The sequence below is a fragment of the Lutra lutra genome, chromosome 7 (genome assembly GCF_902655055.1).
Source record: "Lutra lutra chromosome 7, mLutLut1.2, whole genome shotgun sequence".
Taxonomy (NCBI): domain Eukaryota; kingdom Metazoa; phylum Chordata; class Mammalia; order Carnivora; family Mustelidae; genus Lutra; species Lutra lutra.
In genome coordinates, this window is record NC_062284.1 from 137,331,026 (window position 1) to 137,355,770 (window position 24,745).

At 39.8% G+C, this 24,745-nt stretch overlaps 1 protein-coding gene across 3 annotated transcripts in view; it reads left to right on the forward strand.

Annotated features, from left to right (window-relative positions):
* The first annotated feature begins 240 nt into the window (after positions 1-240).
* Positions 241-24,745, forward strand: part of PPP4R4 (protein phosphatase 4 regulatory subunit 4) — a 103,855-nt gene continuing 79,350 nt past the window's right edge. For all 3 annotated transcript variants that reach the window (XM_047738737.1, XM_047738738.1, XM_047738741.1), the window contains exons 1-2: positions 241-515; positions 1,946-2,019. In XM_047738737.1, coding sequence (XP_047594693.1) covers positions 396-515; positions 1,946-2,019 — 194 coding nt within the window. In that variant the 5' untranslated portion in view covers positions 241-395. The remainder of the gene's footprint in view (positions 516-1,945; positions 2,020-24,745) is intronic.

Genomic DNA, 24,745 nt, shown 5'->3' on the forward strand with positions numbered 1-24,745 from the left:
TTCTGCGCACGCGCCATAGGGCGGGGCGCGTTCGGCCGGGGGCGGGGAGAGGAGGGCGCAGAGGGGCGGAGGGGGCAGCCACGGCGTGGCGCGGCAGTTGCGTCGGGCTCGCGTGCGCTCGCAGCCGGGGGGCGGGGCTGAGGCGGGCTTGTGGCACCTCCCCCGCCTCTGGCCCCGCCCCCGCAGGCCGCCCGCGCCCCTCGCCCCGCCCCCTCGCCTTACCCGCCCCGCCCCCCACCGGCGGCCGCGCTCCTTCTCCCGCCGCCAGCTACCCTCCCGCCCAGCTCCCGCGGCCGAGAGCGGGAGAAAGTCCTGCCGGTGGGCGGCCGCGGGGCTGCGAGCGTCCGGCATCCCGGGGCCGCTCCGGCCCGGGCGGCGAGGGGGCCCGGCGGTCCATGCATCCGCCGCCGCCCGCCGCTGCCGCGATGGATTTCTGTCAGAACAGCCTGTTCGGCTACATGGAGGACCTGCAGGAGCTCACCATCATCGAGAGGCCGGTCCGCCGGAGCCTCAAGGTGCGCCCCGGGGAGGAGCAACTGTCCGCAGGGCGCCTGGCCCGGGCCCCGACCCCGTCGCGTCCCCTTCTCCTTCCCGAGGCGGCCCGGGACCCTCTCGGAGTCGGGCTGGACCCTCAGTCCTCCCGCGGTCGCCGTGTCACCCTAAGCCCGACCCTGCTTCGACGCAGCTTCGGTTCTCCCAGCTCGGACCCCCATCGCCGAGGGACTGGCCCCTCGGACGCCCTGGGCTCCCTAGTCCCCCGGCCCAGCCCCGCACGGGCCCCTTCCCTAACCCGCACCCAGGAACGGCCGGTCCAGCGTCGTCCCCCGAGCGACCCCTCCTGGACGGCCGTGGCCCCTCTTCCTTCCGCCCTACGGGAGCTGCCCCTCGAGGCCGCCGCCGCCTTGTCCCCTCCTGAGTGCCCCCCCCCCACACCGGACCCCGTACCACTCCTCAGTCTACACAGCTCCGCCCCCATCCCCCTCCCAGAGACACGGCGGATCCCGCTTTCCCCTTCCTCCATCCGAGCAAGCTCGGGTGCCTCTGCCCCCTCGTCCGCCAGGCCTCCCTTCATTTCCCACCCAGCACCCAGGCTACGGTCGTCCCACTACGGGTTTTCAAAGCCCTCTCGACCCTTCACCCCCATCCTGAGTCACCGCACGTCCTTTCTTCCCAGCCCCTCCAGGACTCCAGGCTGGGACCCTGATCCCCACTCCCCGCCTTGAGGGAGTCAACCTTCAGTTCGCTCCCCCACCCCGCAGAGTCATCTTCGTCCCAGCCTCCAACCCTCACTGCCTGCAAACCTAGTTTGCGGACCACCCCCTCCCCCCGCCGTCCTCTCCAAAGCTCTGTTGAGCTCTTCTCACTCCCACCTGCCGCAAAATCGCGAATCTTTGATTTCCTTCCAGCCCCAGAGTTTATTCCCTTCCCTTCCCCCACTCCACATTTCGTCTTTTTCATTCTCTCACGGCTGCAGTTTGCCTCCATCCCCCCTTCTAGCATTTCCTGGGGTGGAAAATGCTGGAGAAACAGCCTTGGGGTATTAGAGATTTAAAAGTACGTATGTATTTCATACGTGCATATAAAACCGAGTTCGGCAATATTCTGAAGCCACAATGTAATTCTCAAGCTAGAACAGTTTAAAAAAGAAAGAAAGAAAGAAAAAACAAAACAAAACAAAACCCCTCCAAACCCCTCCAACCCCCCCCAAACCCCCCCAAACCCCCAGACTTTACCACTCCAACCCAGCAATTCGAGGAGACCTCTGTGGTTGAGGTCGGCACCTGGAGTCCTCTTGATTAGTTTTCAATGATACTGCTAATTGTGAAACTTTTACATTAGTCTCTACTCATATGGGGTTCCCGGAGGGTCACTGGGGGGGCTGGGGGTGGGGGGTGGCAAGACTAATCCACGTTTGTATGCATAATTTGTATTTTACACTTGACAGACACCAGAAGAAATAGAAAGATTGACAGTTGATGAAGACCTCAGTGATATTGAAAGGGCTGTTTATCTGCTCAGGTATTGCTCCAAGTCTTTCTGTGAATTTGTTGCTCGTTCCCTGTGGCAGCATGGATGAACGCGTTGTGAAATGTCGTTACGGTTATGTTCAGATTCACTGAACGGCTTGAACGGAGTACTTTGGCATGCATAGCACTTAATTATGTTATAAGTTAAGATTTTCGTATGGGCTTACATGTTTGAGAGCTGAAATCAAGTAAGACCACCAACTTAAAAGAATATTTCTAGCGGGAGGAGGAAGAGAACAGCAAAGGATTTGAATCGGATCTCATTCTTTTTTTATTTTCCAGCTTTGGTGGTTCTCCCTTAGATCAGCAAGTTTAGATGAGACTTAAGTTAATCATAGAATATGAACTGATATGCTATTTACTATATGGAAAAAAACCCCACACAAATCGAGTAGCTCAATTTGTTGTTCAGGATATTCTGTTTATATTAGTTTTGCTATGTAAACTTTGTAATTCTGTCTGAAAGATTTTAAATGTAATTGAGCCTACTATCGTTTAATCTCACAGCTCTGCAGATTTGCTTAATGCAGGTGGTTATTGCAAATATTTATAAAATTTCTCTCAACTAAAAAACTTTAGATTTAACTTCTCAAAAGCTAATGCAGGGAACATTGATGAGCTTACCTGTGAAAATACTGCAGAAGCAGAAATTTTCCAAAGGTACTTTGTTTATATTTGTTTTAAAATTTTTAACTTACAACCACATGCTTTTCCCTCTGGCCAATTAGTTTTCACTTGTTTTTTAGAACAGATTTTGAGAACTGGTGTTATTTACCTACTGAGATATTTATCTTCCTCGTTTCCTTAGCTTAGGTCAGCTTTGCCATTTTCAGGCGCTGGCAAGTTTCTTGTTCTCCTTTCTAATTTATAGGTCATGCTTCTGGTTCCATGTTCTTCAGTGGAGGATTCTGTAAAAAAAAAAAAAAAAAACAAAAACCCCTCCCCATGACTTCCATTATCTTAATTATTTTTTATCCTATTCATGGCTTCTTGGGTTTCTGTTCTTAGTTTAGTCAGAATTGTAGCATGCTTATAATTTAGACCATTCTAATAATTCTATCACTTGAACATGTTTCTGGGTATTAGATCTTGTGTTGGTGTTATTTACCCTCCTTTGGTGATCTTGGGTAGCATGCTATCATTATTTCTCCCTATTTGTTTAAAAAAAACACTTTTATTTATGTATAAATTAGTAGTAATATGTTTTTGATGTTTACATAGAGAATAATTCAGTGTTTAACCTCTTTTGTTATATTTGAAGTACTTTATTCCTTAGTAATTAACACGTCCAATACGGTGAACAATGGTTGTAAACTTATGCCTTTTCCCTGAGTTCTTTTGTTTGGAGTAGGTAGACAATTCATGAGAGTTTGGATAAGTTTCTTTTAACATACAGCAGTTAATGATTTGTAGTAAGTTCTTACTGGATACTCCTACTGAATTCTCTTCTTTCGCATAAACTCTGGCTTACAATTAGGTAATGAAGAGTCTTGCTCTACTTACTTGTGACAGCAGATACCTTATTACCTTATTCTAGATATCAGTGACAAGACTTTTTTTTTAGGAGAGCTTACTTGTTTTCTATTTTGCTTTTATTGTTTGTTAGTGAACTGGGTCATCTAAGTTGTCTATATTTCTCAGACACACAACACAATTTTCATCCACTTCTGGAATTTATAAAGTCCTTCAGAGACAGATGGGTCCTCTCATTCTTAGACGGGAGTTTTCAAAGAGATCTGGTATCTCCTTTAGTTTCTTGTGGCTTGTCTACCTTGAAGGAGGTTTGCAAGGTGACTCAGGAATACTAGTTTGGTTGTGTATGGGTTCTCTGGCGGAGTTCTTTGTATTCCTACCATTTCACCACCTCCTGGGGGAAAGGGGGATTTCACTTTTAGGCCAGCTTCTGCAGGGATAACATATGCACACTGAAAGGTTCTTTCTTCCCTGGGATTCCAGGGAAGGTGTGGGAATGCCTTATAGATGGATTCCAAACTTGGCCTCTGTTGCAGACTCTTCTGCTGTTTTATATTGAGCCTTTTATTTTAAATGTACTCTGTTCCTTTTTTTTTTTTCATTGTACTTCCCAATGCTATGCTATAGAACCTCATACTGAGACCTGTTCCCCCGCCTTTTTTTTTTTTTTAAGATTTTATTTATTTATTAGAGAGAGAGAGAGAGAGAGCACAGGATCAGGGTGGGGGGAGAAAGAGAGGAAGAGGAACAGAGGGGGAGAGAGAGGGACTGAGCATGGAGCACAGAGCCTGTGGAGTTAGGTCCCAGGACCCTGAGATCATGACCTCAGCCGAAACCAAGAGTCTAATGTCAACCCACTGAGCCATCCAGGTGCCCCCTGCTTTTTTTTTTTTTTCTTTGATTTTCAGATTAATTTTTGAATGCTTTGCCTTTTCCTTTGTATTGATTATTTAATATCCAGATTCCCCCCCATCTTTGAATGTCAGATTTGTCTCTTTAGTTTTCTTATTTTGTATACTAAAACTCTTTTGGAATCTTAGGTTAAATTAGAATTCAGACAAATGTGTTTGCCACACACATGCTTTATCTCAGTGGAGGTTCTGATAGCATTTAAATTGAATCTAATATATAAAACATTATCTGTAGAGTATTGTCATCCAATGAAAAACAAACTACACAGTTCATTATCTCACTCTAAAATATGGCAGATCAATTGTTAATGCAGTTTCTATAATTAAGCTTAGACCATTACGGTATTTGAAGACACGACACAGATGAATTTGTGGTTTTGCCTAAATACGATGCTGATACACCCATTTAGTGCTGAAGCAAAACAGCTTTCCTAATAGTTACAGCTTGTGGCTTCGTCAAAATCCGATCACATCATCTTTTTCCTGTTCTCTGTCATTTTTGTGACTTGGGCATATATTTTAGGAATGTACTGAAAATATGTGAATAATTTTGTTAGAGAAGAGCCCTAAGTTTGTATACTGGGCTTTCATTAGGTTAAGTCTTTACTTACATATCTCTAATTGCCTACCACATAAATTCCAGACCCTCAAACTTGGCATAAGGGACTCCATCTTAGCCTCAGGCCCGCAACTTTTTTTTTTTTTTTTTTTTGAATGGCTCGATTGAGATGTAGTTCATTTGCCGTACACTTCACCCATTTAAAGTGTGCAGTTCAGTGGATTTTCGCGTGTTCACAGAGTTGTGCAACTTTCGCCACAATCAATTTGAGAACATTTTCATCATCCCCCAAAGAAACCCTGTACCTATAAGCAGTCACTCCTCACTTCTTTCCGCCCATTCCAGCCTTTGGGAATCATTAGTCTACTTCCTGTCTCTGTGGATTTGCTTATTCTCTGGACATTTCATGTAAATGACATTATACAGTATGTGGCCTTTTGTGACTGACTTTTTTCATTTAGCATAATGTTCTCAAGGCTCACCCATGTTGTAGCAGGTGTCAGTCCTTTCTTTTTATTGTTGAATAGTATTACGTGGCGTGGGTATATCCCATTTTGCTTATCATTTGTCAGTTGATGGACACTTACTTGGCTTGTTTCCACTTACTTAGTCCTTTACTTTTTGAAGCCGTCCTGCTGGCCTCTTCACATACCTCTTCCCTTACCTCTGCTTTTCCCTGTCCTGGAGGACCTTTCATTACACCTGTTCAACATTGTCCATCACCAGGATCCAGCTATGATCTTGCATCTTTCATAAAGCCTTTCTGAACTGCTGAAGCCACATGGAGCCGCTCCCATATCACTTACGGATGGCCTCCCTCAAGAAGGGATTAATCACTACAATGTATTTCTTCACTGTGTGCGCACAGGCACATTTTCTTTAACTGTAAGCTCCTGGAGGGATGCTTGCTGTCTTCCTTGTTTTGTGCTGTGATATAAGTATATACCTCTTCTAAAGTATATTATTTAATTTAAGATGACCAAAATGCCAGATGAATTAAGATACTTCTGATTTTTTTTTTCTTTTTTTGGTATTAGAGGATATAGAATCAGACATTTAGGTCATAGCTTATTCTACTCTTTATTATCTATGTGACCAGGAACACATTATTTATGGTGGTTAAGCTCTCTCTTTTCATCTGTAAAATGGAAATAGCAATACCTGTTTCCCAAGGTTGTATTATGATTAGAGCCCTAACCCAGAATAGGTACCCAATTAATGTTAATTTCCTTCTGTCTCTTTCCTCCGTCCCTACTTCTTTGTTACTTAGGTTCTCAAGCTACATTTCAAACTTTTAAAAGAAAATAACAATATTAATTTTGCCTCTCAAGTATTTAGTAAAGCAACTGGGAAATAAAGTATGTCACCTGAAGTTTATGAAAGATACCTATTAACTTCCTTTTCTAATAGTATCTATCAGAAACCAGAATCTTCAAAAATAATAATTAAGCTTTTTTTTTTAAGATCTTATTTAATTATTTGACAGAGATTGCAAGTAGGCAGAGAGGCAGGAAGGGAGAGAGAGGAGGAAGCAGGCTCCCAGCCGAGCAGAGAGCCCAATGTGGGACTCGATCCCAGGTCTCTGGGATCATGACCTGAGCTGACGGCAGAGGCTTAACCCACTGAGCCACCCAGGTGCCCCAATAATTAAGCATTTTTAAGCTTGAGTTTTACAGATTTATATTTTCTTACCTTATCTTAAGTAATATTTGCTCTTAATGTTATGTATGCATTTTGTGGATTGGTTAGTGTTAACCTCACTTTTATGTCGATTACTTTTATCATCACTTTACACTATGGGTTTTTTTAAAAGAGTTATTTATTTATTTTAGAGAGACAGAGAACTTACAAGAGAGGGAGCACATGAGCATGCATGAGCCGGGTGAGGGGCAGAAGGAGAGGGAGAGGCAGAGAATCCCAAGCAGACTCCTCACTGAGGGCAGAGCCCAGCACAGAGCTTGGTCCCAGGACACTGAGATCATGACCTGAGCCAAAGGCAGATGCTCAATGACTGAGCCACCCACGTGCCCCCCAGAAGAACCTTTTTAATCCCTCACAAGTGGAATGGATAGTTAGTTAGTTCATCCTAAAAAAATTGGCCAGCATGGGGAATCATAAAAATGATGCCTACATTCAACATTTTATTTTAGTGTATAAAAAAATGTATTTGTTTGCCACTCTTTTGTTGTAGGTCCACTGCCTTTTCTTGGAGTATAGGTCTGCTGATTACAGTTCAGGATCTGCTTTCTTGCACTGATTACCCCCGTAATGCACTTATAATGTCAAGTTTATGTTTCTTTAAAGCTGAGTGAGAATTTGAAGATGGCTTAGGAAGCTTTTGGAAAGCATGGTCTTAGAATTTTGTGATTTTCTACTCATCTTTTGCAAGTTGTCTAGTTCTTCCTATTTCAATAGCAATTTTCTTTGGTAAGTTGTCTTAACTGAGTATTTCTAAACCTCCAATTTACCTTTCATAGAAATAACTCTATTTTTGCATTATATGTTTCTGTAGTATTTAATTAAATATGTAATTGCTGAAATTGGGATAAACTGGTCTGAGAACAGATGCAGCCGACTCTTCGTTATAAATCTGCTAGAGCAGAAGCCTGTGAACATTCTAGAAAGTAGCCTGTTAGCTATGAGTTTTCAGTCTGCCTTTGGCAAGGGAGTGGAGAGTGTTGTTTAGTTGGAAGAGTCTTTTAATACTGTGTTGAGAGAGATATTATCCTTTTTCAAAGCATGCACTGTGATGACCTTTCTTCGTCCTTGGTTGCCCATGATATTTCTCTTTTGTTTCTGCATTGAGTTTGAACCATGGTCTGGTCTGTTATTCCTTTACTTTTGTATACTTAAAAAAAAAAAAATTAATCAGGAATCTCAGGTGAAGAGTCCTTTCCTTCCCCTCCCCTCTCTTCCCCTTCCCTCCCTTCCTTTCCTTCCATTTCCTTTTCCTTCCTTCCTTCCTTCCCTTTCCCCTTCCTTCCTTCTTTCCTTCCTCCCTTCCTTCCTTCCTTCCTTTTGTGGTGGGAAGATGGAGGAGCAGAAGGGGAGGGAGAGAATCTTAAGCAGGCTTCATGCCCAGTGTGGGGCTTAGTCTCTAGGACCCTGAGATCATGACCTGAGCCGAAATAAAAAACCAGATGCTTAACTGACTGAGCCACTTGGGTTCCCCAAAGAGACATATTTTTTGTTTTATTTTTTTAAAACAAGCTTTTTGAACATCTGCAGAAATGTGCACAAATCCTAAATATATAGCTTGTTGAATTTTCATGAGTAAACACACTCATGTAATCAGCACAAAAATTAAGAAATAGAACACAATCTACTGTATTACTCTATTACCTCCCTTGTACCCCTGTCCAGTTCCTCCTGCTCCCTGCAAAGGGTAACTACCATCCGGACTTTTAACATCATAGATTAGTTTGCTTGATTTTGAACTTTGTAGAGTAGGAACCATGGAATGTACTGTTTTGTGCTTAGCTTTTATTGAACCTTTTCAAAAAGAGATTGGTCCGTATTGTTGCATGGAGAAATCGATCGTTCATTTTTTTTTTTTGCTGTATAGTATTCCATTATAAGTCACAATTTATTCTTTCTACTGTTGATGGACATTCGGCTTGTTTCCAGTTTTTTGCTGCTATAAATAATGCTGCTAGGAACATTCATGTACAAGTCTTTTGATGAATATGTGTGTGCATTTCTTTTAGTTAAATTCATAAAGTAGAATTATTGGTCATTAGTATATGCATATGTCTAGCTTAAAAGATATGGCTAAACAATTTTCCAAATTGTGCCAATTTAAACTTCTATCTGCAGTGTATGAGTGGTCCAGCCCTTATTTTTAAGGAAACAAAGGGACAAACCCTCTAGGATGTAAATTTCCTAGCATATTTATAAGGAACTGCCTCCTAATAGCCTGAAGAGGTTTCTCTTTTCTGGCGCTGGATTTACTTATACCATTGAACGTTTTTCTTTTCCTATAAGAATGTTCCCAATGAGAGGCCCAATTAAAAAAAAAATTGCCCAAATTATCTTACTTGGTGAAGGTGATGCTTGAATGACTTGCCTTTCTACAGAGAACTAGCAAGCACCTCCATTTTCATGTTTTAAGATAGACTAGTGCTTCACATATAAAGAGCAGTATATAATGGATCCCCATTGTATATCTTACATTATTGCTCAGGCCAAGTTACTTAAGTCCTTGGCAAACCTTGAATTCCCTGTTTTGGAAAAGTACTAGGTCACTGATTATAAGGGGTTTGGCGATTATTTCCACCTCCCTTTCCTTGCTTTTTGTTATGAGTGTAACAATGGCATCTACTTCTTTTTTCTTATTTACTGAAGTCTCAGAAGGCTCTCTCTGTGACATCAGTAGAAAGCAGAACGCTCTCATGGGATCTGTACGGGAAGCTTAACAAAGAGTAAACTATTTTCATCAATGTAAAAGTGACCCATATCTTGTCACTGGAAAGTTCTGAGCTTACTAATGACACAATTATGAGAGATTTGGGCAGTTCTTATCTTGTTAAGTATAGTTGGAGATATTAATAATGGAAAAGATCTGTAATGCAACTAATAGTTACTTTAGAATAAATCTTATGAGTTTAAGCTAAAAGGTACAGAATATTTATTGAGTACTTTTATGCGTTAGGCATCACCTGGGGAACAAATGACATTGTACCAGCAGGTACTTTTGTTCAAGGAAGTACCTGTTAAAGGAAGTAAAAGCATTTTTCTTAGAGTTCAGTAGAATAGAGTTCATCCCTGGTTAACAAGGGTGTTGGATGTTGAGACGGCAGGACATTGTGTCAGAAATACTTGATATTAAGACAAACCCAGATTTATTCTTAGAGGCTGGGGCTCACTCATTTAATTAGTGAGAGACCTTGGGTAAGTTCCTTAGCTTCTTTTAGTTCAAGCCTCCTTTCCTAAAATGGAAATAATAATAGCTAGACTACAGAAAAGTAAGATTGGAGGAGATGTTTGTGGAAGGCACAGTGCTTGGTGCAGGGTTATGTTTAGGAAAGGATAGTTGTTATTGGTCTTTTTAAATTTCATTTTTATTTATCTTTAAATTTAAATTCAATTAATTAACATATAATTTATTATTTGTTTCAGGGTTTATTGGTCTATTTAATCACCTGTTTGTAATTCAGAATGTATTTTATAGGTATATATATAGAATGTATGGGAAAATTCCCATCTGGAAACTTCCTGTAGTTGTAATGTTTTCTCTCCAAATGGTGCCTCTTTGCAATTAATCTTCCACTGTGACCCTAGGCAACCAGTGATCTGCTTTCTGTCACTATAGATTGGTTTTTCCTGTTCTAGAATGTAGACATACGTTTTCATATCTCTTGGATGAATGCCTAAAAATAGGATGCTGGGTTATGTGGTAAATATATATGGTTTTTCATTTTTTATAGTTTTCTGGAGGTATAATTGATATTCACTGAACTGCATTTAATTGTATGATTTGATAAGTTTTGACATATATATAATATTCATATATCTCCTCACACACACCCATAAAGCTATCATCACAACTAAGATAATGAGCATATCCATCACCCTTAAAAGTAACTTTGTAGGGGCACCAGCGTGGCTCAGTGGATTAAGCATCTGCCTTCGGCTCAGGTCATGATCTCAGGGTCCTGGAATTGAGTCCTGTATCGGGCTCTTTGCTCAGCAGGGAGCCTGCTGCCCCTCTCCCTCTGCCTGCCTCTCTGCCTACTTGTGATCTCTCTGTCAAATAAATAAATAAAATCTTAAAAAAAGTAACTTTGTGTCCCTTTTTAATATCCTCTCCCTTTCCTCTGATCTCCCACATAGGCAACCACTGATATACTTTCTGTCACTATAGATTAGTTTGCAATTTCTAGAATTTTATAGAAATGAATTAGAATATCTGCTCTTTTGTGACATCTTTTACTCAACTTAATTATTGTGAAGTTCATGTATAATGTTGTATGTGTCAATAGTTTATTTCTGTTTGGTGTTGATAATTATTACATTTTAAGGATATAATATATTTTGCTTATCCATTCATCTGCTAATGGACATTTGGGTAATTTCCAGTTTTTGGCTACTACTGACTTAAGTGGCTATAAATATTCATGTACAAATCTTTGGTGGACACATGCTTTCTTCCTTCTCTGGTATACAGCTAGGAGTGCAGTGGTTGAGTCCCATAGTAAATGTATGTCTATATTTTTAAGAAACTGCTAAACTGTTTCCAAAGTGAACTTAAAATTTCCAGGCAGTGTATGAAAGCTTGCTCCATAATATTCGTTGACATTTGGTATGATCAGTCTTTTTAGTTTTAAGCCATTGGATGGTGTTTCTGGTGGTCTGGTGTAATTGTGTTTCATTGTATTTGTGATTTGGCTTTCCCAAATGACCAATGACCGTTGAGCTTCTTTACATGTGTTTATAAGCCAACCTCAGACCTTGTTTAGGGACGTATCTGTTCAAAGCTTTTGCCCTTTGGTTGGATATGTGTTTCGCAGATATTTTCTCCCAGTCTGTGGCTTTTTAATTTTTATAAAAGTATTTTTCAGAGAGCAAAGGGTATTTGCTTTGTTGTGGTCTAATTTTGATGAGGTCTAATTTATTGATTTTTTTCCCTTTATAATTAGTACTTTTTGTGTTACATTTAAGAGATTTTTGTCAACTTCTAGGTCAGGAGGATTTTTTTTCCTTTGTTTTCTTTTAGCAGTTTTAAGGTGTTAGCTCTTAATTTTAGGTCTCTGATCCATTTCCAGGCAAATTTTGCATATGACGAAGGTAAGGTTTGAGGTTACTTTTTTTGCACATGGCTATAACATGCAGTAGAAAGGGCTAGTTTGCGAGTGAGCAGACGTGGCGTTTGTGTCTGTGATCACGTTCAAGTCACTTAAGTTCTTCAGACACTGTTTCCCCCCTATTCCCTCCATAGAATACCATGGGTTGGGCCTGACAGAATTTAAGGTAATATCTTGCTTCAGCGGGGTATCCTCCATTCTAAGATAAAGAGATGTTGAATCCCAGTTTATTATTTCATCCACTAGGTGGTGCTAATGGTTATCCCTGTAGGGTAGAAGGTCCTTGGAGAGGTGAAGAGTTCCACAACCTTTTTAAATAAAAAGTGTCATTTGCAAGGCAAATAGTCATAATTCAGAAAGTGCCTGTGTTTCATTAAGGATTGCATGCAATAATATTATGATTAAAGAAAAAATACTGTTCATTTTGTTGAACTAAAAGATATCAAAGTTTTTTTTCTTTAAGAGTTCTGCACATTCTAGATTTCTTTTGAGTCTGTTTTGGGCAGAATGAGAGTTACATGGCTAGTGTAAAAATATTTACATGTTTATGCATGAAAAATCAGACTGAGAAGTCTGGCTGGCTTAGAATTGTCATATAAATTCTCTTGGTAATAAGTTTATAAACTGTATTTGCTTAGAAATTCTCTGGTAATGAAATTAAAAAAATATTTGCTTGGAAAGTAGGTAGTTTTGAAGAGGGAAAGGATTCACAAAAGTGCAGACTGGGCTTGTGCGGGAGAGGACATCTCTCCCTGCAGTTCTGATAATGGTGGGGAGGAAGGGGGGTGGTTTATATGTGTGGTTGGTTTACATGTATGCCTCACAGAATTTTCCAGTTATTTGGGGTTTTTCCAGATATCTTTATGTTATTGGCTTCTAGTTTAATTCTGTAATGGTCACAGGACATACTTTAGTCTGCTTGACCTAAGTTCTTTTAACTTTTCTGAGTCTGTTTTATGGCCCAGAACATGGTTGACCTTGGTGAATATTCCATGTGTACTAGAAAAGCGTGTGCATTCTGTTGTTGGGTATAAGGTACTATAAATATGACTTAGATCACATGGGCTGATGGTATTTTTCAAGAGTTCTTTTATTTTCTATTTACTTATTCTACTGATGACGAAGACTGAAGTAAACTCCAGTTTAAAGTCTCTATAAATGCGGATTTGCCTACTCCTTTCAAATCTGTCAGTAGTAGTAGTAGTAGTTTGGATGTTTTGATTTCTGTATTTAGGTACATTCACCGTTAGGATTGCTATGTTTTCTTGGTGATTTAGGTCCTTTATAGTTATGTAGTATTTGTCTTTATCCCTAGAAATAGTCTTTGTTTTGAAGTATTCTTTATCTGATATTAATATACTCCAGCATTCTTTTGGCTAGTGTGTACACAGTGTATCTTTTTCTGACTCTTTGCTTTTTCAAACAATTTAACTTGATTTTTAAATTTTATTTATTTGAGAGACAGAGAGAGAGAGAGAGAGAGCCCAGAAGGAGAGGGAGAAGCAGACTCCCCGCTGAGCAGACAGTCCGAAGGCAAGTGCTTAACTGACTGAGCCACCCAGGCACCCCTGACCTTTTGCTTTTATTAAAAAGATCATTTTGGAGGGAATTATTTTAGGTTTCCAGAAAAGTCATAAAAATAGTTCAGAGAGTTCCCATATGCCTTTCACCAGTTTACTCTAAAGTTAATATCTTACATAACCTTGGTACTTTTGTCAAAACTAAGAAATTAACATTGGTACATCACTATTAGCTAAACTATAGACTATTTGGATTTTACCAGTTTTTTTCATTAACATTCTTTTCCTCCAGGATACCACATTGCACATAGTTGCCATATCTCCTTAGTCTCCTCTTGGCTGTGATGCTTTCCTAGTCTTCCTCTGCTTTTCAGGATCTTGATAGTTTTGAAGAGTGCTGGTCAGGTATTCCATAGAGTTTCCCAAGTTCTATTTTCCTAATGTTTTTCTCATTATTAGATTGGGGTTATGGGCTTTTGGGAAGAATACCATAGAGGTGAAATGCTTTTCTCATCCCATCATTTTGGGGGGGTTACATGCTAGTAACACGGTTATCACTGGGGGTGATAATCTTGATTACTTGGTTAAAGTAGTATCTGCCAGGTTCCTCCCTTGTGGGAGTGGTGAGAGAGGACCTCCCTTGTTTCTGATCTTAGGGGGAAGGCGTTCAGTCTCTCATCATTAAATATGATGTAAGTATTCCTAATTTGCTGACAGTTTTTATTATGAATGGGTGATGAATCTTAAAAATTTATTTTTCTGAATCTATTGATATGATATATGGCTTTTCTAACTTAATTTTGTTAATATGTTGAATTACATCGATCAGTTTTCAAATGATGAACCAGCCTTACATTCTTGGGATGAAATTTACTTGATCATGATATATTAGTCTTTTATCAATGTTTCTGGGCTCTATTTGCTATTACATTTTTGAGGATTTTTGCATCTAATGTAATATTGATCTACAGTTTTCTTATATCTTTGTCAGTTTTGGTTTTTGGAGGATGCTCATGAAATGACTTGGGAAGTAGTTTCCTATTTTCTGGAAGAGGTTGTGTAGAATTGGTATTATTTCTCCCTTAAATGTTAAAAAAATCTCTACCCCCAACATGGGGCTTGAACTCACAACCCTGAGTTCCGTGGGCTGAATTGCCAGGTGCCCCATATTTCTTCATTAAATATGAGGTAGAAGTTACCAATGAAACTATCTGGGCCTGGGATTTTGTTTTTTGAAAGGCTTTAGCTAAAAATTCAATTATTTAATAGATAAAGGGCTATGTGGGTTGTCTATTTCTTGAGTGGGTTTTGGTAGTTTTTGACTTTCAAGTACTTAACTGTATTCCATCTAAAGTTATTGAATTAGGCTAGTATTTTAATGTTTGTGGGATCTGAACTAATGTCCCTTCTTTGATAGCTGATACTGGTAATTTGTGTTTTCTCACTTTTTTTTTTTTTGTTTTTTTTTTTTCTTGTTTACATTTGAAGTTTATCAATTTTATTGGTCTTTTAAAAGAACCAGTTTTTGGTTTCATTTTTCTGTAATGTTTTTCTGTATTGTAATGTTTTCTATATCAATTTCATTGATTTTATTCTGTATTCAATATTTCCTTCATTCTGTTTACTCTGCATTTAGTTTTCCCTTCTTTCATTTCTTTTTTTTTTTTTTAAGATTTTATTTATTTATTTGACAGACAGAGATCACAAGTAGGCAGAGAGGCAGGCAGAGAGAGAGGTGGAGGCAGGCTCCCTGCGGAGCAGAGAGCCCGATGTGGGGCTTGATCCCCGGACCCTGGGATCATGACCTGAGCCGAAGGCAGCGGCTTAACCCACTGAGCCACCCAGGCGCCCCCCCTTCTTTCATTTCTTGAGGTGGAATCCCAGTTTATTGATTTTAGATCTTTTATTTTAGTATGTGCATTTTTATTGATTTTAGATCAATAGCATTTAAATGCTATGTATTTCCCTCTAAGGACTGCTTTAACTGCATTCCACGAATTTTGATGTTTTGTGTCTTCATTGTCATTTAGTTGAAATAAAAAAAACTTTCAGGGGCATGCGGGTGGCTCAGTTGGTAAAGCTTTCATGTCCAACTCTTGATTTCAGCTCAGGTCATGATCTCAGGGTACTGAGATTGAGCCCTGCCTTGGGCTCCGAGCCCAGCCTGGAGTCTGCTTGACCGTCTCCCCTTCCCTCTGCCGCTCCCCTTGTTCATCTGGGCACATGTGCTCTCTCTCTCTCTCTCTAAATAAAAGCTTTAAAAAGGAAAAAAAACAACCAAACTTTCTTTCAAGACTTCTTTGACTCATGAGTCACTGAGAAGTACATTGCTTAATTTCCAAATATTGGGGGATTTTCCAGGTATCTTTTTGTTACTGATTTCTTGTTTAGTTCCATTATAGTTTAAGAATGTACTTCACCTGATTTCTGTGACTACCTCTTCCTTTCCCGTAATTTCTTATTTAATTTCTTACTGTTCCCTTCTTTGCTTGATGTGTCCTCCAGCATCTTTGCTATTCATTAAACATGCCAGGTATGCACCTACCTTGGATTTTGCACTTGCTGTTCCTTCTGTTTTTAATATGTTTTCCTCACATATCTGCACTGCTAGGTTTATTATTTCCTTCACATCTTTACACATGTGTGGGTTGCTTGTTTATCTCAGATAAATGGCACCATCCTCTGCTTCATGTCACAAGTTAAAAACCTGTGAGTATTCTCAGTCTTTCCTGTTCCTCATCTGATATTTAAGCAAATTAAATCTTTCTTTTACAAAATAGGAATGTTCACAAGGTTTCTGTAGTTTTTTGATATAGACATTAAAGAACTCCCACATTTCTTTATTCAAGATGGTTTTTAAATACTGGATTAGTAGAAACCTGCTGAAGGGTCAGAATTCCAGTGTTTTAGTCATTTCTTTTGGTACCTTAGTGGGTAAATAGATATGGCCTCTTTTTTTCTTCAGGAAGAATTTTCTTAATGCTCCAAAACATATATATACAGGAATATATATATGTTTTTAAATATATGTATTTACATGTATATATAAAATTAGTTGAGCCTAATTTTGCTTCTTTTTATTAAGCAGTGAGAGCTATAAAACTTGTGTTTTTCTTTTAATCCTCGTTGCTAAGAGATCTGTCTCTAACCAGCTGTGTGACCTTGGGAACATCATTTAGCATCTCTATTCTGTTAGTAAAGTGAGGGAGATGCGCTTAGTCATGCTGTTAAGACCCTTTCTTGCATCGTGACTGTATACGTAATTCAGTGCTCAGTGCAGTTATCAGCTTACCTTCATTTCTCTATTCCTTCAAAAATATTTACTTATTTGTAGTTTAAAAAAGCTCAGGATAAGGTCGCCTGGGTGGCTCAGCTGGTTCAGGGTCGGACTCTTGGCTTCGGCTCAGGTCAGGATCTCAGTGTCGTCAGATCGAGCTCTGCAACAAGATTGGCACTCTGCACGGAGTCTGCTTGTCCTTCTCTCTCTGCTGCTCCGCACACCTCCACCCCCCACCCTCCACTGTGCCATCTCTCTTTCTCTTTAAATCTTTAAAAAACAAAAAAGCTCAGGGTATACAAATCAACTCTGATTCTTTTGACTCATATTTAAAAAAAAAATTATATGTTCAATATTTTGCATGTTTAAATGTGTGCTTCTCTAAATCCTTTTGTGCAGGTAAAGAGTTATAAATAAGAATAGAATGACCTGGGCTCCTGGGGGGCTCAGTTGGTTAAGCAACTGCCTTCAGCTCAGGTCATGATCCTGGAGTCCCAGGATTAAGTCCCACATTGGGCTCCCTGCTCAGCAGGGAGCCTGCTTCTCCCTCTGACCCTCTCCCCTCTCAGACTGTCTCTCTCTCTCTCTCATTCTCTTTCTCAAATAAATAAAATCTTTAAAAGATACTAAAAAAGAATAGAATGACTTTTTATTTCATCAAATCCTCATTTTGTAAAGGTTTTGTTTATTGGACACAGAGAGAGAGAGTACAAGTAGGCAGAGCAGCCGGCAGAAGTAGAGGGAGAAGCAGGTTCTCCACCAAGCAGAGAGCCCTATGTAGGGCTCCATCCCAGGACCCTGGGATCATGACCTGAGCCAAAGGCAGCTGCTTAACTGACTGAGCCACCCAGGTGCCCCAAATCTTTATTTTGTAGTAAAAATCATTACATATTGTGATTTTAAAAGTCCATTTACTGCTTAGTGTCAATGATTTCCACATAAGTAGCACATGGACCTAGTCTTGTGGACAACATATTAAAATAATTTAGGTAAGATGTATATCATTTTTTACTCATATATATGAGTAAATTTACTCATATGTATCCATATTTACTCATTGAATTACACGTGGTATAATTAGCAGTTATATTTCCTTAGACAGTATTTGCCTTTTAAAATAATTAGAGGACTGGTAATTCATATATTGCTAGAAGGAATGATAGGAATGTCTAAAATAATTCTTTAAGGAATAGCAAGGATAAAATTGACTTTGGTTCTCTTAAAGAAGAAAATATATGCATGAAATTAATTAGTTAATTAAAATTTTTATTATTTATTTATTTAAAATATATTTTACTTCTTGATTTAAGGGAGAGGAGGAGAGAGAGAGAGATTAAGAGTGCATAACTGGGGCAGAGGGGCAGAGGGAGAGGGAGAAGCAGATTCCCCGCTGAGCAGAGAGCCCGACTTGGGGCTCAGTCTCAGGATTCCGTGATCATGACCTGAGCCAAAGGCAGACACTTAACCAACTGAGCTACTCAGGTACCCCAATTAATTAAAATTTTTTAAAACAGATTTTATTTTTAAGTAATCTCTATACTCAATGTGGGACTTGAATTTATAATCCCAGGATCAAGGGTCACATGTTCCACTGATTTAGCCAGCCACCCCCCATCCCCTGAAATTAATTTAGTAGTTATTTAGGAACTCATAAGAAATATTCTAGGACCAATAGTTCTGTTGTTTTATTTAAATTAGATTCTTGCTTTATGGAGATCCTGTCCTGACCCTGCCAGTAATTACCTGGTTGACTTGAACAACTTCCATAGTCTTTACAGATGTTGGTGTCTTCATTGTCACAACATGAGAAAGTGAATTATGTTTCCACAGGTTTGGAAATTATGTCACGGAGATGATCACTGCTTTAGGCCCTCTTCAGCACACTCCGTTCTGTCCTGTCATTTGCATGAGAGGAAAGGAGCCATTTCAGGCAGATTTTGCATATTGATTTTGGGTTAACCTTTACATTTTGTGATCGATTTGTGTTACATTTCTTCTGATGTGATGCTTCATTTGCAGTAATATCCATCAAGCAGACAGGAGTCCCTGTCTGTTGTTTGAGACTCTTTTTCTGGGTCATATTACCCACCCCTAGATTTCGGTGATTATCTCTGTGACATACTTTCCATATCTGTAACTATAGCTTTGGGTTTTTCTTGTGAACTTTGGGCCAGGTCTCCCTGCTGGGTGTCTCCGCTGGGATGTTTCTACCAGAATGCCTAGCTGGCTTTTCAAACTTAGTGTGCCCAAAACCGAATTCATCACTTTTTATCTAAATGTGCCCTCACTTGTCATTGGAGCCTGACCATCCTTTAAAATCATCCTGGAGGGAAATCTGGGAATGATTTTTTTACTCTTCCTTTTTTGCTCAGTAATTGGTTTTATATCAAGTCCTATTGATTTTATTTCTGCAAGAAGCCATTTCTTCTTTTTCCACTCTAATTCAGATACACAGAACACGAATGCTTTGTTTTTATTGTTTTCTTTTTACTTCCAGAGCACAGTGACTGGCAAATCATAAGTGTTCAGTACATCATTATAAAATGATTGCCTGAATCCCATCTGGCGTGGAACCTTTGAACACACTGTTCCTTCAACTCTCTCTTTTCACCTATTCCTACTCATTTTCAGGTCTCAACTCTTCAAGGAAGCCCTCCCTTGGCCTCTAAATTAAGTGATGTTCTCAGATGTACTGTTCCCTTGATAGGTCTTTGCACACTCGAGATGATTTAATTGATTGTCATTGAATACTTGTCTTCTCTGACTGTGAAGCTCTAATAAGGCAAGGGCCGTGTCTGTTGCACCGTCACAACCCAGGGCTTAGTTCACTGCTCAGTCTGTAATAGGCACTTAGTCAGTCCTTGCTGTCTGACAAGGTCTGTGGCTAGGCATAAAGCATCATTAGATCGTGGTGGAGAATCCAGAACCAGTGCCTGGCACCAGCAGGTCCTGATTAGGACTCCCTGACTGACTGAACATATCAGTCCTCCTGTGTTCTAGGGGTTAAGTAATCAGGTCTCTTCCCCTTCCGATGAGGGCAATTTATCATCTTTTCTTCCTGTAGGTACCAGGGATTTGGCCTGCTTTCTATCTCTTCTATTTTCCCTCCTGGGTTCCTCTCTTACTGGGTTGGCACCTATGTAAACTGAATCTTCCTCGCTATCCCTTCTCCCCCGCTGTGTCCTGATATGTCTATAAAGTCTTTAAAAAGAGTTTTTAAAAGGTTTTTACTACTGTGTTAATGGGGAAATGGAAAGATGGATCACAAAAATAATCAGAGATTTCAGTGTTTGCAGAAATCTTCCAAGTTTGTACAGTTATTCCTGAACTTATATTTTGTATACCTTTTGACATGAGTGCTGTAACTTGTTTCTTATATAGGGGAAAGCTTGGGAATCTTTCCTTTTACTCTTTGCAAAATACTGTGGAGCAGTGATTTTCTACTGTTTTTTTTTTTTTTTTTTTTTTTTTTTTAACCATGACCTACAATAACTTTAAATTGTGACCTGGCGGGGCACCTGGGTGGCTCAGTGGGTTAAGCCTCTGCCTTCAGTTCGGGTCATGATCTCAGGGTCCTGGGATTGAGTCCCACGTCAGACTCTGCTCTGCAGGGAGCCTGCTTCCTCCTCTCTCTCTCTCTGCTTGCCTCTCTGTCCACTTGTGATCTCTCTCTGTCAAATAAATAAAATCTTTAAAAAAAAATTAAAAAAAAATTGTGACCTGGCATGTACACACACATTTGCCTTTGTGTGTATATGTAATATATACGTATGTATGTATATAACGGCAACTAAATTTTAATAATCGTTATCCTTCTATGTGTGATAAAATAAAACCATACCAAACTTAGCATCAAAGAGAGTCTTGATATAGTTAATAATTGCCTCATAATCATTTCATTCTGCCCCAGGACAAGTGAGGATAATAATGCTCATCTTGTAAACAGCTGTGAGATTTGCTGTGGGGTATGAGGGAGAAAGGGAAGTGAAAGTAATTCCAAGATGTATACCTGGAGAGTCAGAGGGCTCTTTGTCCCTCTGTTGGTAGATTGAAGGGGAAAGGAGCTCACTCATTGATCCATGAAGTTGGAGAGCTACTCAAGAGGAAATGCTCTCTGTGTATTCGAGTTCAATCACGAGAGGAGTTCTTCTTTTTGTCACAGTGAACACACACCTTGTGCGTGCTCTGTTGATGTGACACTGTGATAGTAAAAGATACAGTGTGGAAATTGTCAGCTAATTTATTGTAACAGGAATGTTACTAAATAAATTATCTGAGAATTTTTGTCTTGCAGCATTTTCAACTAGAGACATTTTTAGGCTGACAGTTTAGCCACTTCTTTTTTTTTTTTTTTAAGATTTTATTTATTTATTTGACAGAGAGAGATCACAAGTAGACGGAGAGGCAGGCAGAGAGAGAGAGGGAAGCAGGCTTCCTGCTGAGCAGAGAGCCCGATGTGGGACTCGATCCCAGGACCCTGAGATCATGACCTGAGCCGAAGGCAGCGGCTTAACCCACTGAGCCACCCAGGCGCCCAGTTTAGCCACTTCTTATGATATGACGTTATCCTGGGTATAGTGGCCCTAGGTTAGGTATGGGCTTAGAGATCATAGTTGGAATCCTGCCTGGCTCTAATCTTTAGTAGTTGATTGGCTTTGGGTAAGTTGCATTTTATTTTTCTGGGCCTCAGTTTCCTTAATTGTAAAGTAAGGATAGAAAGATATTGCTCATATATTGCAAAGATTAATGTGATTATGTGAAGTATCTTGCTTGGTACATTGTAAATCCTTAAATGTTAATTTTTCTTTAACCCTCCTTTGGTACTATTCAAAAATGTAATACCTTTCTTTATGATTCTAAGCATAATGATTAAACAGGGTTGAATGGTTCCCCATCGACATAAAAGGTAGTACTTAGAAGACTTAACATTATTCAGGATTCTATTTTCTGGTACTAACATAATATGCCACATTTGAAAGATGACTGCTATTGTGGGTTGGTATTCTGTATCTTCTGACAAAGATTCCTGAGTCATCTTTGTCTTAAAAGAAGTTTTTGTCTTTCTTGGAAGTTTAATTCCTTGAGCTAACCATTTAATTTATTTTGCTCCATTCATTAAAATATACTGTTTTATAATTTACTTTGAGTAAAGAAGTAATTAAATGTCAACTACCTGAAGTTTACTTTTCATTGCAAACTCAGAACATAGCCCGTATGGCATCTTCTTCATTGTTATAAATTCAAACGCAGCATCAGCAGTTTTATATTTTTGAGTTTGAAATGAGAGCTGCTAGGATTAGGATCACAGACTGTGTATACGCAAATCATTTGACATCCTCCACGTAGTTTAACAGTAGTGAAGCTAGAGTCCTCAGATTGATTTCGCTGGTAGTGACTGACCATGTTACGTCATCATTTTTGGATAGTATCTATTTCTTTCCCTTTCTCTTTCCCCGATGGCTTAAGATTAAATAAACAATGAGGCTGGCCTGCTAGGAAAGGAGACTTTTTGCTAGTCAGAATTCTTAGTGTTTGTATCTGTCTTCCTCATTAGAGTTTGAACTCTTTGAAGGTTGAACAAAGGTACAAGGATAGAGAAAGGTAGTATTGCCAGTCTCCAGATCTGTTCTAACATAAGGCTCTCTCTTCTTTGTGGGAAGGGCATGGGTTTCATAAACTAGCACAGGGAGCCTCATTTTTGGAGACCTAAGATAATGTCTCTGAAATTGCTTTGGCTATATGATGTACTAAGAATTTCTGGTTCTTTTCTTGATTTACCACTAATTGATGATTATTTTGTTTCCCCCCAGCCTCGCTGAGGACCAGCTCTTTTTGAAATCACGTTTTTAAAAGCATTACACAGCATCGTTGTACAGTTTTCTCTCATAATTCTCCATAGCATAGGAGCAGGAGTGGGATAGAAAGCACAACTGGATGGGTTTGGTATTGCCTGGGCACCTAGGTTGGAAGAGAGGTGGCAGTTTTGTGCATGATTGGTGGAGTTGTAAGTCTGGGTAACTCTGGGCAGTAATCTTTCTAAGCCCTAGTTAACCTCATCTATAAAATGGAGCTAATAAAAGTATCTACTCTACCTCATAATGTTATGAGAATTAAATGATATAAGTAAAGTGCTCGTTTAGCATAATGCCTGGCATGCAGTGTATTAGATAGTATTTTTGTTGTTGCTGCTGTCAAGGAGAAGGAGAATTGAAGAAGGAGTGGATTAGCATGAATGTGGTTGGAGATAGAGCCTGGCACATTCAGGCTGCTGGGAGAGAAAGAGGCACAAGATGGAATATTAGAAACTAGAGAATAAGAAGGAATTGATAGGATAGAAATGGGATGAAAGTTAAAAAACAAATGGATTTAGTGACAGAGAAATAGAAAGATAAAGAGTTTACGGCCAGCAAGTGAGATCCCAGAGTTTGAGATTCTAGAGATGAGCATTTCCAGGTGAGGGTAAGATTCAGTGGTGACAGTGGTTACTGATGTGGAGACAAATTCAGTTTAAATCAACAAAGAGTTATGGAGCCTTTCTTGCATGTAAAGTATTGTGCTAGGCATTGGGGAATGTAAAATTTGGGCAAAGCATCACTGGATTAGAGGGGTCAAGAGCTTGTTGTTCACTGTTTACCTGAATGCTGAGGTGACGCATGACAATGGCAGGAGCTCGGGTGACAAGGAAGACTGAAACTTTATTACAGTGAAAAATGCTTGAGTGGATTGACTTGTTTTTTCATTGGTTGATGATATTACTATAAATAGCTCTTTAAAATAGGGACATCTCCCAATGGGAATAAAATAATTAGTGACATTAATTTAGAATTTAGAAGGTCACTGTCCTAAATCCACTTATTTACCTAGTCCTTTTTTCCCTTCCTCTTTCCTTTTAGCCACTAGTGTACATATTAGATGATTAACCTAGTTCTTTTTAGTTTTAGAGGAAGGGTTTGCTGCGTGGGCTTGCGTCCTTTTTCTTTCTCAGCAAGTATCCTAGAAAGGGAGCACGTCCCAAGAAATAGCACAACTGGAGCAAAAAGGAACAGTGCATTTTGTAGCCAGGATGATGGTTCCGTGTGCCTTTCAGTTGAAAGTTGTAGGTTTGAAGTCTAGGAAGCTTACTTGATTTAAAAAAAAAAAAAAAGTATAACTTTGAGTCAAACATTTATTTTAAAATTACGTTTATTGGGCGCCTGGGTGGCTTAGTGGGTTAGGCTGCTGCCTTCGGCTCGGGTCATGATCTCAGGACCCTGGGATCGAGTTCCGCATCGGGCTCTCTGCTCGGCGGGGAGCCTGCTTCCTCCTCTCTCTGCCTGCTTCTCTGCCTACTTGTGATCTCTCTCTGTCAAATAGATAAATAAAAAATCTTTGGAAAAAAAAATTACATTTATTATATCAAATAGCAATAAAGTAAGTTTTATACTATCGATTTCAGCCTATGCAGGTTGTTTTGGGTTCATTTCAATCAGTGATGCTCATGGAGATCTATGCATATTTGGTTTATTTACCAAACAGGAGATAGCAGGAGGGCCACGGCACCCAGGAAGTTTCCAGGCACGCAGATTCAGTAACTCACTTGAATATCTGGCCACATCTACTCTTGTCAGTGTCTCTTTTGTCTGATGCACGGCCTCTTCCCATGCTCCTTCTCCTGCTTTTCTTTAATGTGTGTTTGAGCAGATGATGTGTTTTTCCACCTCTGCTAACTGTTCTTTGCCACATCGCTTTGAACATTGTTATTGTGGTGGGGAGCCCTGTTGCCAGGACTGACAGTGGTAGCGATCAAATGCATTCATCCTCAGATGGACCTTCTGCTTCATTTGGGCAAACCGCTACTGTGCACTTGGCTCATTCACTCATTAGTCCTAAAAATGTAAAGAACTTTGCAGTCTACTTTTTTTTTTTTTAATTCTTTCTCTATTGTGGTAGCTCTCATGGTATCGTCCCCTGACCCACGGCATTAGGGTCACCTGGGAACTCGTTAGAAATCAGATTTTCAGGCCTCACCAAGATCTTCTGAACCTGAATCTCTCAGAGTAAGGACTAGTTTTAACAGGTGCTTCTGGGTGATTCTGGTACATGGTAGAGTTTGAGAACCATTGCTTTAGCGTATTTGTGGTTACCAATCTGTAAAGGTCAGTACTCTTCTTTGAAGTCTTTGACTTAATATACTTC